The 18,987-nt window shown below is 39.8% G+C and overlaps 2 protein-coding genes across 2 annotated transcripts; one reads left to right on the forward strand and one right to left on the reverse strand.

Moving 5' to 3' along the window:
- Window positions 1-2,345: 2,345 nt before the first annotated feature.
- ppme1 (protein phosphatase methylesterase 1) lies at window positions 2,346-7,645 on the reverse strand. Its single transcript, XM_051078459.1, has 14 exons — window positions 7,343-7,645; window positions 6,275-6,370; window positions 5,999-6,089; window positions 5,804-5,861; window positions 4,923-4,974; window positions 4,605-4,759; window positions 4,320-4,410; window positions 4,008-4,073; window positions 3,800-3,926; window positions 3,581-3,710; window positions 3,353-3,397; window positions 3,195-3,259; window positions 2,984-3,051; window positions 2,346-2,716 (listed from the first exon to the last, which is right to left on the reverse strand). Exons 1-14 carry the CDS (start codon window positions 7,426-7,428, stop codon window positions 2,713-2,715), a joined length of 1,134 nt encoding a protein of 377 aa, XP_050934416.1. The 5' UTR covers window positions 7,429-7,645; the 3' UTR covers window positions 2,346-2,712.
- Window positions 7,646-12,109: 4,464 nt separating this feature from the next.
- On the forward strand, window positions 12,110-18,986 carry LOC108893680 (uncharacterized). The gene is made up of 14 exons (XM_018691931.2): window positions 12,110-12,269; window positions 12,530-12,661; window positions 12,928-13,066; window positions 13,180-13,387; window positions 13,489-13,686; window positions 13,771-13,872; window positions 13,995-14,175; window positions 14,268-14,372; window positions 17,378-17,504; window positions 17,593-17,809; window positions 17,892-18,089; window positions 18,175-18,276; window positions 18,367-18,547; window positions 18,691-18,986. The coding sequence occupies exons 3-14, from the start codon at window positions 12,941-12,943 to the stop codon at window positions 18,800-18,802; spliced, it is 1,857 nt and encodes a 618-aa protein (XP_018547447.2). The 5' UTR covers window positions 12,110-12,269; window positions 12,530-12,661; window positions 12,928-12,940; the 3' UTR covers window positions 18,803-18,986.
- The last annotated feature ends 1 nt before the right edge of the window (window position 18,987 follows it).

Consider the following 18,987-nt stretch of genomic DNA (forward strand, 5'->3'; position numbering starts at 1 on the left):
GGGGTTCAACTTTACAACAGGGTTGTGTTCTTGGAGACAGAATTCACCCCACCCTATGTGTCAGATCGCAAGTTTTGGAACCCAACCCCTCCACGCCCCAGCACCAACCCAGCCCTTCCCATTAGCACCACCTCACCCCTGGCTTAGTGATGCCAGCTCCACCAACCAATCAGCTCCAAAGGACATTTAGTCATACCTAAAAGCTGGTCCAGGAAAACTAGCCCACCAAAACAAAACAAAACAAAACAAACTGCTACTCTCACTGACACACCTGTGAGGGAGGCACTTGTGGTGAAAGGAAAGCACTAGAGTAGAAAGAAGGGGACCAAATCTTGAACAGCAGAGAAACGGAAGGCAGATATAAAAAGAAACACTTCAGATGCCTCTTCATCAGAAAAAGATGAGTGCCTGTGCCTTTGGAGCCATTTGCGTACAGCTGTCCAAGAGAGACTTGAATCCAGTGCATGAAATGCAAACAGTGGGCTCATGAAAAGTGCACCCCTGGCAAGACGATTTATGTGTCTCAGAACTGCACTTCTGATGAGTCTGACTGCTGAGGTTTGAGACTTTGCATTATTTGTTTCATTTTTCTTGATCCTGGCATGACAGTGACATGTCTCTAAAGTAAGCACATAAACATACAGTTTACAGTTTAACATGGGTACAGCCAGCCATACTAACATTTATCATGTTAGTGTTTAGCATATTAGCATGCTATGTTAGCACTGATCTTTAAGTAGAGCTGAGGCTGACAGGGGGTTTGCTCATTAGGTACGCTTTTACAAACTTAAGTATTTTAAGCAGCTGGTAGCACTAGATGAAGCCTCACCAGAGCTGTGTAGTTTGATCCTCTGAGGACCAAGAATGTCTGTAATAATAATGTGTTTGACAGTGATGGACATTGTTCTAGTATCTGTACCTGAGGCTTTTTTCTCCTTTGTTCTGACCAGCACCTCGTACCATTTCAATCATTATTTCAGCACCACAGCTGTGGACAGCTCCTACATGTTCATTAGACTGAGGTGTGTGATTGTCATTGATTGATGAGTAAAAATAAATGGCAGATTTGTCTTTACTTTAGATTTTTTACAACCAATGCCAGGTTGCATCACTGATCCATGTCAGTGTTTCCTGAGTGTATCTGGCCCGATAAACACAAAAATAATTCAGTGTAAATAAGTGCTTTTATTAAAGCTGTTATTATAAAGTTACAAGGTGACTTGCAAAGATAAAGAACAGAAATAGTTAGTTGACATCTGTGGTAAGGTCTCCTGCATTTTTATACTTTTTGCTTCGTCTCATATAATTTTCAGAGTTGGAAATGTGTGTAAAGCACAGATGTTGTTTGTTAGGCCCAAAATGATGCAACCAAAAAATTTCTTTCCCTGTTTGGTGCTGTGCACATCAGCATTGTTTACAGACCCAAATCACAGAATGATCTCAGTGGTGTTAGCTCCATGGAGGAAAGTCATTATTGTTCATTAATAATTCAAATGTTTACATTGCACATCACTGTGACATATTTCTGAGTATGCTGATCCATGGAGGGACAATTAAAAGCTTTTAATTCCCTATAGAATATCAAGCACATGATGAAAAACATGTCACCTTTGTCATAAAGTTTAGAAAACTGCAGCTTTGTTTTCCACTTCAGCAGGCCTTGTGTTGTTGTATAAATTGGAATAAGAATAAAACAAAAAACATAATTGTGTTGCACAAAAAATGGAGCGAAAATGTTTGAACGTTTGAATGTCTGAAGACAGTATCTAACCCAAACCATGGATGAAGAGCAAGATAGAATGAATTCTGAGATTTAGATAAAGAGATGTTTAGATTAAAAGAAGTTTACATGCATAACATCAGTTCGATGATGGCTTGAGAAAGCTTTTCCTAAACATTGCAAACTATTTTCGACCTCCAAGCCTGAGCCATTGAGGCAGCACAAAAAGCACTGTCTAGTCATGTGTACACTGTTCACTGAGGAGGAATTTAAATCTGGACTGGGGGAGCAGAATCTCATAAAAGATTTTGTGTTACATTACTTACACCACAATGTGGGTCTGCAAGAAAAACTAAAGGCCTAGTAGTAGACGATCCCTGTGGGCCTAAACCAAAGTCTGTTATCATCTATGGTCTCTGTGAGTGAAATATGTGCTGCGAGTATAAGCTGGGCTTCATCTCCTGCTCTGGAAATAAAAGCTTTATTGTCTAGAGGCAGTCAAACATTTCTCAGTATAACTTGGAGAGTCACAGTGTGTATTATAGGATTTGTGTGCAGCAAATGTACCACATTCAAAATGATCATGATGTCCTTTTACTACACATATCAAATATACAAGCGTAAGTGACATTTGTTTGCTGCATCCATCTTTAATCGTTTGAGTTCAACCATTACAAACACATATCATCAATGATGCAATAACTCTAAATAAAACATTAAAACAAGGAGAGCATTACATTTCAGAAATTTAAAAAAAAAATTGTAAAGGAAAAGTACAATCAAATCCCAGTGTCTGAAAACAAAAATAAGGCAAAGCTGAAAGGCAAAGTATCTACAGAACAAAAGCAACATAATAATAATAATAATAATAATAATAATAATAATTCTTGTTATATTTTCCTTAATATTTTGTTAAATTGTAGGATCACATCGATGACTCTTGAAACGTTTCCTCTATGGCTGCTGGCTATATTTAGACTGAAAACTGGAAATTAGCTGTAGAAAATCAGACAAAGTGAAGACAATGGATTAAAGGAAGACAATGCATCTCTAATAATCCAACAATTGCTTTAATTTGTTAAACAATGTAATTTAATGTAATTGTAAATCTCAAAGACCAAAGAATGCACAATGCAGCTCTGTGTTCTGTGTTTTTGTTAATTTAATTTTTACTTTTTTGTATAAGTATATACATATATTTTTATACATATATAACTTTTATAAAATCAATGATGCACATTCTTTGGTAGGATGTTCACTTACCACAGATATCCTTCCTTAAACTCAGTGAATTTGTGCCGGACCATAAATGTTGCTAGAGCGTCTGCTACCTAACAACAGACGACAGAGGGCTCAGTTTAACAAAAGCTGAATTTTAATCAAACAGTCAAAGAACAATTAAGCCAACAAACAAAACCAATCTGAACCAAACCATCGCAGGACAATAACTAAAGTACAGCGTATGTTCATTTACTTTTTCAGGGGCGTCCTCGTGGACAGCGTGACCACACTGAGGGAGGACTTGCATCTGAAACTTCCCTGTGGACAAACAGTGAGATCATGGATATGACTAAGATCTGTGTGCTATATTCTACAGTACCCTCAAGTAAAATTTTCATTTGTCCTCCTTACCTTGCATCTGTCCAATAGTAAGGTCTTTGTCAAGCCTGTCCACTCCTGTACAATGGAACACATGAGGGGTGAAATTGTGCAGTTAATGGCAAAATAGCTTGGAATAAAACTTGAATCATTTGTATTCAGCCAAACAAGCGGGACTGCCCTGAAATTCCACCAAAACTTCCAATCCAGATTTGTTTTATACATGGAGTATCAAATAATAATCTCAGTGAGAGATCTAACCTGCAAGCAGGAGCAGTTTTGGCACAGGGCAGGTGAGAAAGAGAGCAGACAGGCCTCTGAACCAGCCATCCCAGTACTTTTCTGTCTTTGACAGCTCCACTCGCCAGGTGAAGATGCTTTCCTTTTTTATCTGTATCACAAAACCAATCTTTTTCAGGTCCTTTCCATCACACATACACATATTTCATGTTACATGAAAAAGACAGAGAGACACCAAACCTCTTGATCATCCTCCTTCATTCTTTTCTTGTTGGATTCCTCTTCTGCTTCTTCATCTTCTTCCTCCTCTATTATACCCTCACCAATGCTATTAGAGACACCTGGACTGCTGGTGGATTCCTCACATCTGTGGATATCACAACAGTGGTAAATAAAACTTGCAAACTCATGCAGCACTTAATATACAGATAAGAGAGAGTAGACATACTTTTTCACCTGGCCTCCCATTGACACCCGTGCTGACTCAGTGTTTCGGATTTGGCCACTCTTCACACTGACAGCAAAGGAAAAGAGGAGTTTTAGGCACAACAAGCAGACTGATGCAATTCAGGCTTGACAATGCAAACTTTAGGAATTAAAGTTAAGCTGTTCAAGTGAAAACAAAATATGACAAATTCGTTCAACAAGGCTCCTACTGGTTTTAGTGAATCATTTTTAAGCTGCTGTTTGCCAACATTTACCAATTTGCAGGAGAGTATAATTTGGTCAGACCATACCGGTCAAACGGTTTCATTTTTACCTCCACTCAATGGCATTTTCCAGGGATTTAAATGTCTTTGGCCGACTTCTGAGGAAATTCTGCATACTGTTCAAAGCATCCATTGCTGTACCTGAACGCAATTAACAAAAGGATTTGTTGTTAATATATCCAGTAATATTGTACTCATCATTTATTTAATTATGAATATTCATTCTATGAAATTGATACTAATTTAAAGCAGTAGTAAAATCAACATGTTATTTGGTTGGCTAAGTGCCATAATGTGAAAAACATCTATTTATGACACAAAGTATAAGCACTTACCTTCCACAACATCGATAACACAGAGGCCGAGCAGGGATGGTAAATGATTAGCAGAGGCTGTGTGAACTGCAATGGCCCCACCCATGCTGTGTCCAATGATCATGATTGGAGGAGGGTTCTCTCCATAAAGAGCTTCCACCACTTTGCCAATATCCCTTTTGAAAGAAAGAATAAAGATAACCTGTTGATGTCGCAGCATTTCTATAGTATGTGTCACTTTTCCTGACTTGTGACATATAATAATTTTTCCTTTGAAGCTTAAAATGGACATTCAGTAGTAGCTCAGTGTCTGTCTTAACTGCACACACAGAAACTTACTTGGCCATTGTGTCTGCAGAGAGATCTTCAGGATTTTTCACTTTGGTATCACCTGCAAGTGAAGAGAGAGAAAACGATTTCACCTAAGCTGATGAATGAAAAAAACAAAACAAAAAATGACCTGTCTGATTATACGGGGGGAGTTGTCCCCTGATCTCACAATGTGGCTCTCTAGTCACAGACAGGTAGGAATATCATCAAGCTACTATATAGTAGTAGCTACTAGCTACTACTCTAATATGTAGTATTGGAGTGGCAATTTTTTAAGGTGCTGTATTTAAGTTTTTGCTAATGCTACATAGCAAATGATAGAATCAACAGCTGTTTACTTACCAGACTATAACAAATGTTGCAAGCTAGGCGTCAAACTTCATTCCTTTACTTGACAGAAGTTGTCTCCAGCGATGCAAAGCGACGCCAATGTTAACTCTTACTTTCCTTCTATTTCTGTCATTTTCTTCTAATATATGTAGCATGCTAACAGCCTGGGCCCACCTGAGCCCATCACATCTCCCTCTGCCCTCAGTCTAACATGAGAAGACGAAGAAGTACCACTGCTCAGTGTCTTGTAAACGCAACAATGGCTGAAGCTCTTGATGAGTAAACAGCTGTTAATGCAGTTGGCTATGTAGCGATATAAAAAAAACTTACATACACCTTTAAATTAATCTAAATCTAATAAAGGATTTATGTCTAGAGTGAGACATGCAATACATTTGACCAGTAATCACAGCATATGCATATATGTTTGCTAAGCATTACTCAGAGAGGATTAATAATACCACCTGACCAAACTGAAAAATCTCCATCAAGATCTCCATTTCCTAAAATGTGAATAAAATATGTGACTAATGTTGTGTCCTGCAACTACCTATATTTACCATGAGCTCGAAGGTCCATAGCCACCACCCTGCAGTTGATCCTGCTGCATATGACAGCCTACAAAGACACAAAAACATTCACATTTGTATAACACGAAGAAAACACACTGAAATAAAAGTGCTGCTTCATACATACGCGGTCTGTATTTCAACGTATGATTTATCAGGGTAAACAGGTTACTGAGCTTCGCTTACAGTGAACACTGCCCAGGAGAGCGCAGAGTGGCCTCCTCCATGGAGCAGGAGCAGCACAGGACCATGGGAACCACTGCAGTAAATTCTGAAAATGTTCAAGGTGGTCAAGGAAACACATGGCAGAGCTGTACAAGAGTCACAGATTAAGTAAATCCTGCTCAATGAATGTATGAATTGACCTAACAGGATTTGAATGCTGTATGTGGCTGCAATATGTAGAACTTAAACAATGCATGCTGAATTTCCTTCAGACAAACAAAAGCAGAAATCAAGGATATATCTTTGCCATTCTCATTTTCCACCTCAACGTCTTCCATGGTTTCAAAGTACTGACTCCATGGCAGGGGGGAGAAATCTCTCTTCCGTCCAGGTCTGTATTAAAAAAAAGAAAAGAGGACAAGCAAAATGTAAACCAGTCTCATATTGCAGCAGGATTATGCTGCAAATGCTGCAACACTGAAGAGAGAAAATGACCCATACAGATTCAAAGGTAACTCAGGTAACAAACTGTGAAATTCAATGTAATCATTCAAAAAGACCAAATCACATACCACAGCTTCGCTCACTCACTTTTTCACTCAGCACCATTCCTTCTCAACTGTCTTCACCTAAAACTAAAAACAGGTACAAGGTCTGTTGATCTGATGCTCTGGCTGCTGGCTTTCACCATTTTAAGGGTAATCATTTAGGGTTTGAGTCGAGGTTTAATTTCAGTTTTTCACACACACTCAAGAGAGGTTGGATAATGTTTCTTTAAACCCCGAGATATAGAGTCTGCGTACATCTCTACCAGAGGTAAAATCTTGTTTATACTGTTGTAACATGGTGATGTAAACAAGCAACAACTAGCCTTGACCTTCACTACAAAGGCTGTATAAATGAGAACCAAGGGTGTCCCAAGTCCTGCAGGAAGATATCTCCGTAATAAAATCTAATCTAGCCATATTGAGATTTATATCTCCAGACGCTGCTTATGATATACTGTCATGGTCACTGTCAACCCTGATATACCTTAAACAATGAATACTGCCAGATTCGACCGATACCTGATACAGTTATAAAATGTTTTTATGTCAAAGGTACCAGCTAAACTAAAAAACAACTGTCATATTATACAATGACTATAATGCGTTTTATCCGCCACTGATGGTTCAAACTCTGGAAGCAGAAGCTAACTTAGCTTAGCTAACATCATCAGCTCAGCTGTCCCTTAACAAACTGTCCAGTCTCTGATTTTCAATAGTATCAATAGTGAGCAGTTGATATGATGGTGGATTATATTAAAGGCAGCGTTAGGAGAAAGCCGACACAATTGACAGCTTGCTAACCAAGATGCTAACTCACCCCATTTTCATCTTGGAGCTGGATTGAAACCCACCAGCCATAGGAGGTCTGGAAGCTAACAGGTTCAAATGCAACTGTTTCTCCATGTTGTCGAGAGCGGAGTCGGTCTCTGTCACGGACTGTTTAATGTGACCTTCCCTCTCTTTCGCAGCATATGCTTTTTCTTCGAAACCTGCACCAACGCTAAGCAGGCATTGGATAAATATCAGCTAACGCTAACTACGTTTGTCTGACAAGCTAAAGGCTAGCGCACCTCCTCTTCTTCTTCTTCTGCTCCTACTGCTGCTGTGATTATTTTGGGTCGCTCCTCTTCTTCTTTCCTAGTGGGTTAAGCATAGACCATTTAGAACATTACTGCCATCTACTGACCACAAAACCACCTATAATGCATAAATTGCAACATTTTTTGTTGTAAACCCTTCATTGTAAATTTAAAATTTAACTTTAAGGATTTTAACTTTAAGTTTCCCAAAAAACAGGCAAGATTTAGAGACAGTCCAAGAAAAATATTAATTCTTTTTTCTTTCTTACAGAATTTACAAAAGTTTTTGCATGTTTTACCAGCTCTTAACAAGAATATATAATAATAATAATAATAATAATAATATATATATATATATATATATATATATATATAGGACAGCACCAGCACACTGTTTTATCCCTTAGCATTCAATGTTCTTGAACACAGGATGGCAGCAGTGCACGCCTTACCCATCTGAGACAATTTATTTAAAGGGGCAATCCACCAATTTTCCACATGAAGTTCAGTTCAGTTTCATGGCTAGTCCCACTCAGCCTGAGAAAACAGTGAATAATGCCAGACAGTCAGGATCTAACGCTACGCTATCAAGTTGTATCATGGGAAATGTAGTTTTTAGATCTAGGCCCATACACTGGGGGAAAAGTCAGGACGTCTCAGCCTCTGCTATATTGAGTTTGACAATTAAAAAAACAAATCATATCTGTCAGAAGTCCTCCAGCTTTATGCAATGGCAATCTAAACCACTAGAGAAGCCCCTGAAGACAGCTTGTCGTTAAGTGAACAAAACAAATATACATTACAGAGCAGAGGGGTGTGTTTGCTGCTGATGACCTAATAAGAAATAGCCAATAATATTTATTTGATATTTAATAACAATGATAAGAAAAAAACTGCAGACAGTCTGAGTCATTGTTATTCATGGGGGACATTTGAGAGACTTGCTAATTTGAATGTGAGAGGCACAAGACAGGAAGAGGTGACAATGAATAAACATGGATGCTCACATTCAATTTTCCCTTAAAAACTGGGACAAAATTGGCTTCATCATTCAGTGGGAGGACTCAGGTGACAGCACTGACAGACTGTAGAAACGGGGCGATGGTCAAAGTGTTGAGGTTACACCCTCTCAGCTGGGTCAGTCAATCAAACAATCTAACTACTGAACTAACTATGAACCATGAATGGATTTTGAGGCAATGGGTCCCTGGACACAGACACGTACAAGGTCTGTTGTTGCCTCTTGTTGTTGTTGCCTTTTGTCTCTTTGCAGCCATTTTGTGTCTCTTTATAGTTGTTCTGTGTCTCTTTCAGTAACATTCTTCAAATGAAGCCCAGGGCCCTCCTGACTCTTTGGGCCTCTGGGCCAGTGCCCTGTGGGCCCCTTCAGTAATCCAACCATAAAACGAACAGAAGAAATGTTGAAGACATGTTTTTTCTCAGTAGATCAGGATATCTCCTCCCATCCTATCCTGCAGTGATTGTGTTGTTGAAGCATCACCAAAACGACGTGTTTACTTTAGCTCAAATCCACACATTTGTTACAGAGCCTTTTCAATCCAACTATTTTAACAGATGGACTTTCTTGTTGTGGTCAACAGAGTGCACACACATGTGTATGTGGAACATGTGGCCTGTATGTCATGGATCACTTTCAGAGGGCAGAGCATGTGGATTCCCTGATGGTTGGTTGGAATTTCATGGACTGGTGCTTTAAGGCAGTTGGTGTTTATCAGTTGGATTGCATTTAAAAAATTATCTTTTTATTTATTTATTTGCATGTTCATGCATAACCAACTATAGCTTTAGCTTATGAACATCCTGCTCTGACAGACTGGATGCATATCGAACTGTCACAGACCGCTCTGATTGTCAGTCTGGAGGCAGTTCGGATTTCCATGGAGACTGCAATCATCTCTGAATATTTTGTATATTTAGTGGAAGATCTTGCAACATTTGAAGATGGAAATGTTGTGTTATTAAATTTACTGGAAGTCACAGACACATTGTGCAGATAATTTTTCTGTTTCCTCCAGTGACAGCTGAAATAAGCACTAAGCTATGATAAAAAACAATGCCGGCCGAAGACAAGAACGAACAATTAGCACACAGCCGAGTCATTCCTGGAATGTGGGTTCATTTGTTGTCCTAGTGAAATACTGCATCTCTTCATGTGTGCTGTGAAATACTGTATGTCAAAATGAATTCCAAAGACAAGTAAGGCCCTAAAAGCTTGACTCAAGTACAAATGGCTCAGATTTGATTGTTAGTTCAACAAAATCAAAGATGTTCATTGCAGTTTCTCTCTATAACTCTGTAATTATATATTAAAAACTTGTTCTACAGCCACAGACATTTGATCCCACATGAAAGTTGTTTTCTTTTCCTTCCTCCGTTATCAAATAATCAATACTTGATAGTTAAAATAAAGCCAAGTCAGGGGTTCACAAGGGAAAGGGTCTGTGCGTGAGAAAAACAGGCATGGTGGGTGATGCTGCTGTACTTTGCTCTACTAACCTTTTAAGTGACGCAGTGGCTGACTTTATTTATAGCATAATAGTCTTTATTTATAGTGTAATGGAGATTAGTTGTTTCACAGCACTGATTCAGAGTTCGTGGTATTCGAAGTGCAGGAGAACACAGCAGTGACAAGAGGCTGCCGGCTCAGTTTCATTTTTATGGGCTATATGGGGAGGTCACTGCAAGCTGGTTGGAGCCGGACCAGCAAGTTGTTTACTGGTCTGACTGAATGCTCAAAGGTTACTCACACTGTGTTCTCAAGAGCCTGTTTTTAGCTTCGGCCACAGACAGCAGCTGGTGAAAAGCAGTGGCACTTTTCTTCTGTATCATCCTTGCGGGTACTACGTTTAGGTTTTAGTCATTTCCCATCTTGGCCATGCAAATTAGATAAAATAAGGAAAAGAAAAATGGATGAATGCAAATTTTAATTTAAGCTGAAATACATTTAAAATGTATCATTGTATTTAATCTGTTTGTCATCAGTAATACCTGTACATTGTGGATAGAATGTAATTACATTGTCTTTGTATATCACGAAAATATTTCAATCTAAATAAATTCTCACTCAACTAATTTCTGTTGTCTGATTTATTTAAATGGAATGTACTACTACCATTACTGATAATACCACCACTACTGCTAATACTACTAGCAACGATGATAATAATTAAAAGAAATGAGATACAAGCTAATTTAAAAAGTGAATATAATAAATATTAATAGACAAATGGACACACCAAAACCTCTATACATGTAAACATGTAAACAAAACGTCATGTTAACTGTAGTATCGCCAAAATCACAAACAACAGCCCACACAAGGCTGTTGTCAAACATACATATACATTCAATTTATGGCAACTATAATAGTTGGAAATACTTTAAATAGTGGAAAATGTTTAAAAGGTCAAGGGTGCAGGCCATTTTCAGGACTTTTCTTCTGCCTTGTTTACAAAAACAACTCCTTGGGAGTCTTGGGAAACCTGTCACACAGCACTGTCTGTACAGGCACACAGTATAAAGAAAAACAGGTGATGCATGTTACAATGTAAAGGATTTTATTCCCAGAATTACACGTCTGGGACTAAAACAACATCCTGACACATGCAACAGCAGGTGAAACTTTTGATATGCAGTGGAGATAATTTTGCATAGTCAACTACATGATTTGACGTCAGCTTGCTGGAGGCCATGACCTGGTGCTGCTATGGAAAGTCACATGTATAGAGGCATGCTCACTCAGAGCTCCAGCACTCGCATCTCCCCTCTCTTAACACTTTCCATTCATCACCAGTCAGTCCTCTCTTTGGGTGCTGCTAGTTTGTCCGGACAGACGCTAATGGCTGAATGATTGCATACAGATGCTACATGCATCCACCCACCCTCATTCATTGTATGGATTGGCTGAGAAGCATGGCGGTTCCTTAGCCTGGAACGTTTCGTAACTTTATGACTTTCAGGGAGGAGAGAAGAGGGAATTCCTGAAGCTCCTGAACTAGTTCTGCATTTTGTTGTGAAGCGCTAACACTGAGGATGTAGTGCAAATGTAACCCACCGCAGACCTCTTGTCAGCCAGTCAAATGCCCCATGAAAACATTTAGGGAACTCAGACAAGCCTCTCCGTCTGATTGGCCACAAATATCAACCAATAGAAACATGAGCTTTGTTCCTTGATGTCTGTGTAGTAACATGAGCTAAGATCTGCACGTGTTAAAGCTGAAATTCTAAGTAAACCCTAAGCTTTGGAGTTACAACTTAAAATACATATATTCAGGATAATGTCAGCAGTTATGTTTTACTGTGGAATTAGCTGTGAAACAACGAGAATATTCTGAATGTTTACATGTGGTCATAGAGTATGAGTCCATATCAGGCTACCATAATGACACTGTTGGGGAACAGATCAACAAGTGCTCAAATATCCATCTATGTCTCACAGACTCTGGTAAACATGATATTCACATAACAGCGTGTCAGGCTGCCCTGCAGTCATGTGCAGCAGGTGCTTATAAATTCAGGAGCCTCTTCCTCACTGACACAGTAAGCACACAGCATGACACGAGGACACTAAAGGGACGAGCTACCTGATGGATTGTATATTCTTCCCACTGTGCCTGATTATAACTTTCCTGGAAAACTACTAAGGTAAACTTACAGTGATGGAAAATCATGCACCTTTACATGGGTTCAGATTGAACTGAATCACTTTAGTAGATTTATAATATTAATAATAAACATTTATTAAATGTGAGTTTACAATATATTTTTGCATGTCTGTCTCCTGTACTTCTGAGCTATAATGTATTAAATCTTTACAATCATAAAACAACTGGTAAAATACATGATACCAACAAGACAAACTCTTCTTGGATCACAAATTGGTGATAAATGCTTGTTTTTTTCAGAGAGTGGTGGTATGCTGGCGGCTTCGCTTCAAACAAAGTTTATGGCACAAAGTATTTCCACAATAGAACCACCTGCAAAGACCAGTGTTCTTCTTGAGAAAACTTGAAACTCTTCTTTACCCTCAATTACAGGTATGCACTATGTTTAGCATGGACACTTTAAATATTACTAATACACCCAGTACACTAAACATCACTTGTAAACTCCACACAGCCAGCTGTTACAATCAGAGCAAAGATTAAATATGAGAAAGTATGATCAGTTATATTCTGTGTGACTGTCTTGCTGAGCTAGCTAATAATTTTTTCATTGTTGTGTTCAGTGTCTGAAGTGTGACATAACACAGAGGTACTGGGCAAATAGCATTAAGAGCAGATTCTTCCATTTGTGTCATCAGACCAGGTGAAGAAATGGTTGGAATGAAACCCAAAGACATGGTGCCCTCTGCGGCAGTCAAGTTCTTCGGAGCAGGCACGGCAGCCTGCATTGCTGACCTCGTCACCTTTCCACTGGATACCGCCAAAGTCAGACTGCAGGTTAGCTGCAAAATGTTCAAGAGGGGTTGACAAATTCTGACTTTAGATTTTGTTCCAAATGTGTATTTTTTAACCTGCTGCTAAGAGTCCCTGAATGTCATCCTGTTGCCCAGATTCAAGGAGAGACTCATAAAACCGAAGTGGCCAGTGCAACGAAGTATCGCGGCGTATTTGGTACTATCACCACCATGGTACGCACAGAGGGGCCCAGGAGTCTTTACAATGGACTGGTGGCGGGACTCCAGAGGCAGATGAGCTTTGCTTCTGTCCGAATCGGTCTTTACGACTCCATGAAGCAATTCTACACACGAGGCACTGAGAGTGCGTTACATAACCTGAGTATCACTGTGTTATATGAACAAGGTTGTTTCTCTCATGCTGCTTCACTGTGACTGAGATAATAAAACTTTTCTTTGCACCAGGTGCTGGGATTGTTACTCGGCTCATGGCGGGCTGCACCACAGGAGCCATGGCTGTGGCCTTTGCACAACCAACAGATGTGGTGAAGGTGCGTTTCCAAGCCCAAGTGCGAGTGGCTGATGGTGGGAGGAGATACAACAGCACCCTGGATGCCTACAAGACGATTGCACGAGATGAAGGAGTTAAGGGCCTTTGGAAAGGTACTTGACATTTTTACTTGTATTTATTACTTAACAAGGCAATTCCTTCCACTGGTTTTTGAACCATCCTATGCTTTCTTCCAGGCTGCATGCCCAACATCACCCGTAATGCCATTGTAAACTGTGCAGAACTGGTGACCTATGACATGATCAAAGAACTCATCCTGAAGTATGACCTAATGACAGGTGAGGCAAAAAAGCTAAATACTGTAGTCCAGATATGGCTTCAAGTAGTGTAACTTCTCATCTGACCAATTTCAAATGACAAAATACTGAAAAATTGTGACTTTGCTTCTGTTCCCCTACAGACAACCTGCCCTGCCACTTCACAGCCGCCTTTGGTGCAGGCTTTTGCACAACAGTTGTGGCTTCTCCTGTGGATGTAGTCAAAACACGGTTCATGAACTCAGGGGCTGGCCAGTACAGCAGCGCGGTTAACTGTGCTCTCACCATGCTGAGAAATGAAGGACCCACGGCCTTCTATAAAGGGTAAACACACACTAACATAACAATGAACCACACAACAGTGAAATAACCTGTTTGCAACACTTGCTTACTCTTCTTTCATTTGTCTCCTTTAGGTTCATGCCTTCTTTCTTGCGACTGGGGTCCTGGAACATTGTGATGTTTGTGACGTATGAACAAATTAAACGAGGTATGACCAGGGCACAGCAGTACTGGGAGTCGCCTTTTTGACCTCAGTTCATCAGACAGGGGCTGCACAGACACAATGGACTTGCCTTCACCACGGTGCAGTGGTGACCCATGTTTGTGAAAAATGGGAGCTCCAAGTGGAGGTGTAAAAGAGAGCTTCAAATGGTTTCGGGGGGCCCAGGGTCACATTACTAACGTGGCTCAGAGGTGGACTTCATGCATCATGAGAGCTCACAAGTTATAAAGACTCATGGCAGGAAGCTGTGGCTCATCGAATTCCTGAACGAACACTGACTCTGTGGGCGTTGTTGTTATACCAGAACAATTTAAGGATTCAAGTTTAAAGAGGTATAAAAGACGGATGTGAAAGGCTAATTCCATATCTTGTATCCATTTACATACTCAAGCCTTGATCAGCTGGCTGTTCACTTTGAAGATGAATTTTCATGTTTACAAGAATGAACTGGATGCTCAGATGAATTATGTTATGGTGTAATGTTATTTGTTATTTAGGGCAAGGTTCCATGGAGACCTTAACAGTGATCACTTCTATGTCCCTTACTTTGTCTTCTGTTTTGTGGTTTTGTGTTTACAATGTTTACCATTATGTGATGCATGTGGCCAGGGATTTCTAGGTTAATATATGTGCTGCTCATTGTAAATAGCAGGATTTATTGCTGGTCGATAAGTCTTATGAATACATATGTTGTACACAATTATGAATAAATAGTGCCACTTTTTGACATTGTCTTTGTCTATATTACATGAAAAAAACTCATGGAATACAGTTAAAAAAATGGGATTAAATAGGAGAGAAAAAGACCACAGGGTGATTGAACTGGGCCGATAAATCAGGCTGCTTGATAAAATGGTGGAAGCTGTTTACACAAGCATCTTGGGATTTAAGGGGTGCTTAGTACTGAAGTTTCTTTGTGTTAGAAATCACTGGTATACATCATCTACTAACAGGATTTACTTCACTTCTTATAATTTGATGAATAAGGTGAGATGAGGAACCCAGTTTGTCCCAGATGAGCCTCAGTGAAATAAAGTTTTACAGTGACACAAATTATCAAAAGATTAAATATTACATTTCTTCTCTATGTATGTATAAATTTAAATTAACTTTCATAACTATGTTTCTATATAACCCAAATATCAAACATATAGCCTGCCTCAGATGTAGCATAGTTTTCAGGTTTAGCATACACTGTTTATATGGGAGTTACTTGCTTCCTTTTTTCAGACACACGATGCCTTCCTCTTGACATATGAGTCCAAAAAGAAAAATCAGTGGCTACTTTCAGAATAGAGAAAAGGTATTCGCAAGGAGAAGCACTTGTGGATACAAAGACATTCATCCGAACATCTCAGCAGGTGGGAGCCCTGACAGCAGAGCTGTGAGGTTTTCTTTTAGCTCTCTCAATAAATTCAGTAATTTTATTCATTGGGCCTGGAATATTTCACCTGCAGTTTCACACTTGTGTCAGTCAGATGTGTGCAGTGAAACGGCCCTCATACAGCTACAGCTGCAGGATATCACGTTCCCAAGCATTCATACATGACATTGGTGATTACTTTTCAAATGAGCCCTTTTCTGAAATGTCACCAACCTTCTAATTAATAACTCTGCATTGCTGTACAGAGCCCCATCAATGCTGCTTGTTAATTTATTTTCAGAATTACTTTTCAAGGTAGTATCTCATTAACCTGTGCAGGAACAACAGGTCCTGCAGCACAACAATTAAACAAAAAGCTGTGGTGAGATGTTAATGGGTCTGAACATACGGATCTAATTTTGTGGGTGATGTACTGTGTGTTCTTGTATTTTCAGCATGACTCAGCACTTACTCTGAGAGTCGGAGCTCTCTGTACTATAAGCCTATGTATGGACTTATGGATGACTGACAAAACTAAAAGTGTTCTGCTAAGTTAGAAAAGGCAATTTTGTAATGAATCATTTTATTTTCCCAAAATAGTCAACTCTCAACATATTTAGCCTTTAGTCTTTTTTGTTTGTTGTGATGTTGTTGTTGGGCTGAGGACACAATAGACACACTATAAAAGCTTAATTACAAAGTCAAGAAGACAAAAAGAGAACAACGTGTTCCAAATTTGTGTGTAAATCAGATTAATATGGCCACAGGCTGTTTGTCCCACAGACAGTCGGCCCACCGGACCAGGAGACACCCCATATAGATGCAGTGGGGGTGGGGCCCCACCAGCCACACATGCCATGCTGTGATGTAACAGCACCGTGGCAGTATTTAAAGAAGTGTCTCTCTTCCCCACACTACTGCATCCTGTCCATTCATCGGTTCAAATTCAACAATTCATTCACTTTGAGATTGTGCATTTTACCAGGCTCTTTACTTTCCACAAATCAAATCACGGTACAGTAAAACTCTTTATATTATTTGTGACTTTTTCTTGAGATCTTGGTATTTTTGCTAATATTTTTTTTAATTGCTATCTTGCTTTTGAACTTATTTCTGTTTTCCCAGGATTTGGAGTATGGTTTTAAGGCTCATCACTTTTGAAAAATCTTCTATGGAAAAAAAAGGAAACCAATTTATAGCTGGGACAAAATTCAGCCAGAGGGACACCTTTAGAGAATCTTGATCTCTAAAGTTTCTGTCCCAAACGCCTCCAAAACGGTAAGAATGAATAAAATGAGAGAAATCATTTATTTGTGCTATTGAACTTGCAAGGCTTTTGTTTTTTAGCCCATGCCCAATGCAACCTTTTCCTGTCTGCACAGAATGTACCAAACAGCTGTCTTTCATTTAGCATCAGTAAAACTTCTTCTTTAAGATGTTCCTTTTTGCTTAATGAGGGTGTTACATGAGCTGCCCAGCAGGTATCATAATGTAGAGAGTTGAATGCAAGATATAGAATCAAATAAGAAAAGCAAACTAGGGATAGATTTTCACATTAAATCTTTGGATTTAATATCTTTTTTTCCCAGATTTTGAAGGAGCTTCTTGTCCTGTCCATATTAATTTAAATCCTTATATTGAGCAAAATAAATCTGGAAAATGGTTGGATTTGGACCTGCAGATGTGCCTCCATCAGCAGCTGTGAAGTTTGTAGGAGCAGGTACTGCAGCCTGTATCGCTGACCTGCTCACTTTTCCCCTGGACACAGCCAAAGTGCGACTTCAGGTAAAAAAAGAAAAGAAAGAAAGAAAAAATAACCTATTTGCAAATATTAACCTCCTATCAAAACATCAATACCTTTTATTCTGCCCAGATCCAAGGGGAGGCCAAAGCCTCAGCAGCTGCAGGGAAAGGGTCTGCAGTGAAGTATCGAGGAGTGTTTGGCACAATCACCACCATGGTGCGCACAGAGGGGCCCAGGAGTCTTTACAGTGGACTGGTGGCGGGACTCCAGAGGCAGATGAGCTTCGCCTCTGTCCGCATTGGTCTCTATGACTCTGTAAAACAGTTCTATACTAAAGGCTCTGATCGTGAGTATCTCTGAATGTATTATAAATTGTTATTCTGGTTGAGGGAGTCCTGCACCAATCACCTCCCTCCTCTCTGGTTCAGATGTCAGCATCGGCAGTCGGCTGCTTGCAGGATGTACCACAGGTGCCATGGCGGTTGCTTTTGCTCAGCCCACAGATGTGGTGAAAGTCCGCTTCCAGGCACAGGCCAGGTCTTCCGGGCACGCCAGACGCTACTGTAGCACCATGGATGCTTACAAGACCATTGCTAAGGAAGAAGGCATTCGTGGTCTATGGAAAGGTAGCTTTGGTTTAAGATGGTTATGTGGGTCTTGAAGGTTATCCTTCTTGTGATAAATGTTTTGATATATCACTCTGTCACGCAGGTACAGCTCCAAACATTGCACGTAATGCAATTGTCAACTGCACAGAGCTGGTGACATATGACTTCATCAAGGATACACTTTTGAAGTCCACTCCCCTGACAGGTAAAACAATGGCTATGGCCCAACATGATCAAGCAGCATGATATAACGTGTTTCTTCCTGGAACAGTAACTTTAAGCCTCTCCTCTCCAGACAATCTGCCCTGCCACTTTCTATCAGCCTTTGGTGCAGGGTTATGCACAACAGTGATTGCCTCTCCAGTTGATGTGGTCAAGACAAGATATATGAACTCTGCTCTTGGCCAGTACAGCAGCGTCCTCAATTGTGCTGCTGCCATGATGACCAAAGAAGGACCACTTGCCTTTTATAAGGGGTAAGCACTGACTGCACAAGTAATACTGAAATGATTTATAGAGGAGGGTGAGGAGACCAATGGCTGTAAACAAAATGGAAGCTATTAACATGAATGGATTTCAATCAATCACATTATTTTTCTGTTTTTTTTTTGCTCTTGAGGTTCATGCCATCTTTCCTACGCCTGGGCTCCTGGAACGTGGTGATGTTCGTGACATATGAGCAGCTGAAACGGGCCATGATGGCAGCGAATCACTGCACAACTGTACTGTAGTCATTAGTGCCTGGCAGAGGGCTGATGTTGTAGCACACCAATGTTGTTTACACAATTCTTTACCCATTGTTGCCTCCTAGTGCATATTTCGACTCAAAGTATAAAATGTGTTTATACTGATAATGACATAAATGTAATAACAATAACCATTAGCAACACATGTATTAAAATGTGATCATGTTTAT

This window comes from Lates calcarifer, linkage group LG20 (genome assembly GCF_001640805.2).
Source record: "Lates calcarifer isolate ASB-BC8 linkage group LG20, TLL_Latcal_v3, whole genome shotgun sequence".
Lineage (NCBI taxonomy): Eukaryota > Metazoa > Chordata > Actinopteri > Centropomidae > Lates > Lates calcarifer.

Excerpts from the sequence above, each read along its gene's own strand:
- ppme1 (XM_051078459.1), bottom strand. The coding sequence starts at position 7,428 with ATGGAGAAACAGTTGCATTTGAACCTGTTAGCTTCCAGACCTCCTATG. Across the intron at positions 6,090-6,274 it reads AATGAGAATGGCAAAGATAT|TTTCAGAATTTACTGCAGTG; the intron begins ATCCTTGATTTC and ends CACCTTGAACAT. Across the intron at positions 5,862-5,998 it reads TCTCCTGGGCAGTGTTCACT|GCTGTCATATGCAGCAGGAT; the intron begins GTAAGCGAAGCT and ends GTGTCTTTGTAG.
- LOC108893680 (XM_018691931.2), top strand. The coding sequence starts at position 12,941 with ATGGTTGGAATGAAACCCAAAGACATGGTGCCCTCTGCGGCAGTCAAG. Across the intron at positions 14,176-14,267 it reads CCCACGGCCTTCTATAAAGG|GTTCATGCCTTCTTTCTTGC; the intron begins GTAAACACACAC and ends TGTCTCCTTTAG. Across the intron at positions 17,505-17,592 it reads CAGCCAAAGTGCGACTTCAG|ATCCAAGGGGAGGCCAAAGC; the intron begins GTAAAAAAAGAA and ends TATTCTGCCCAG.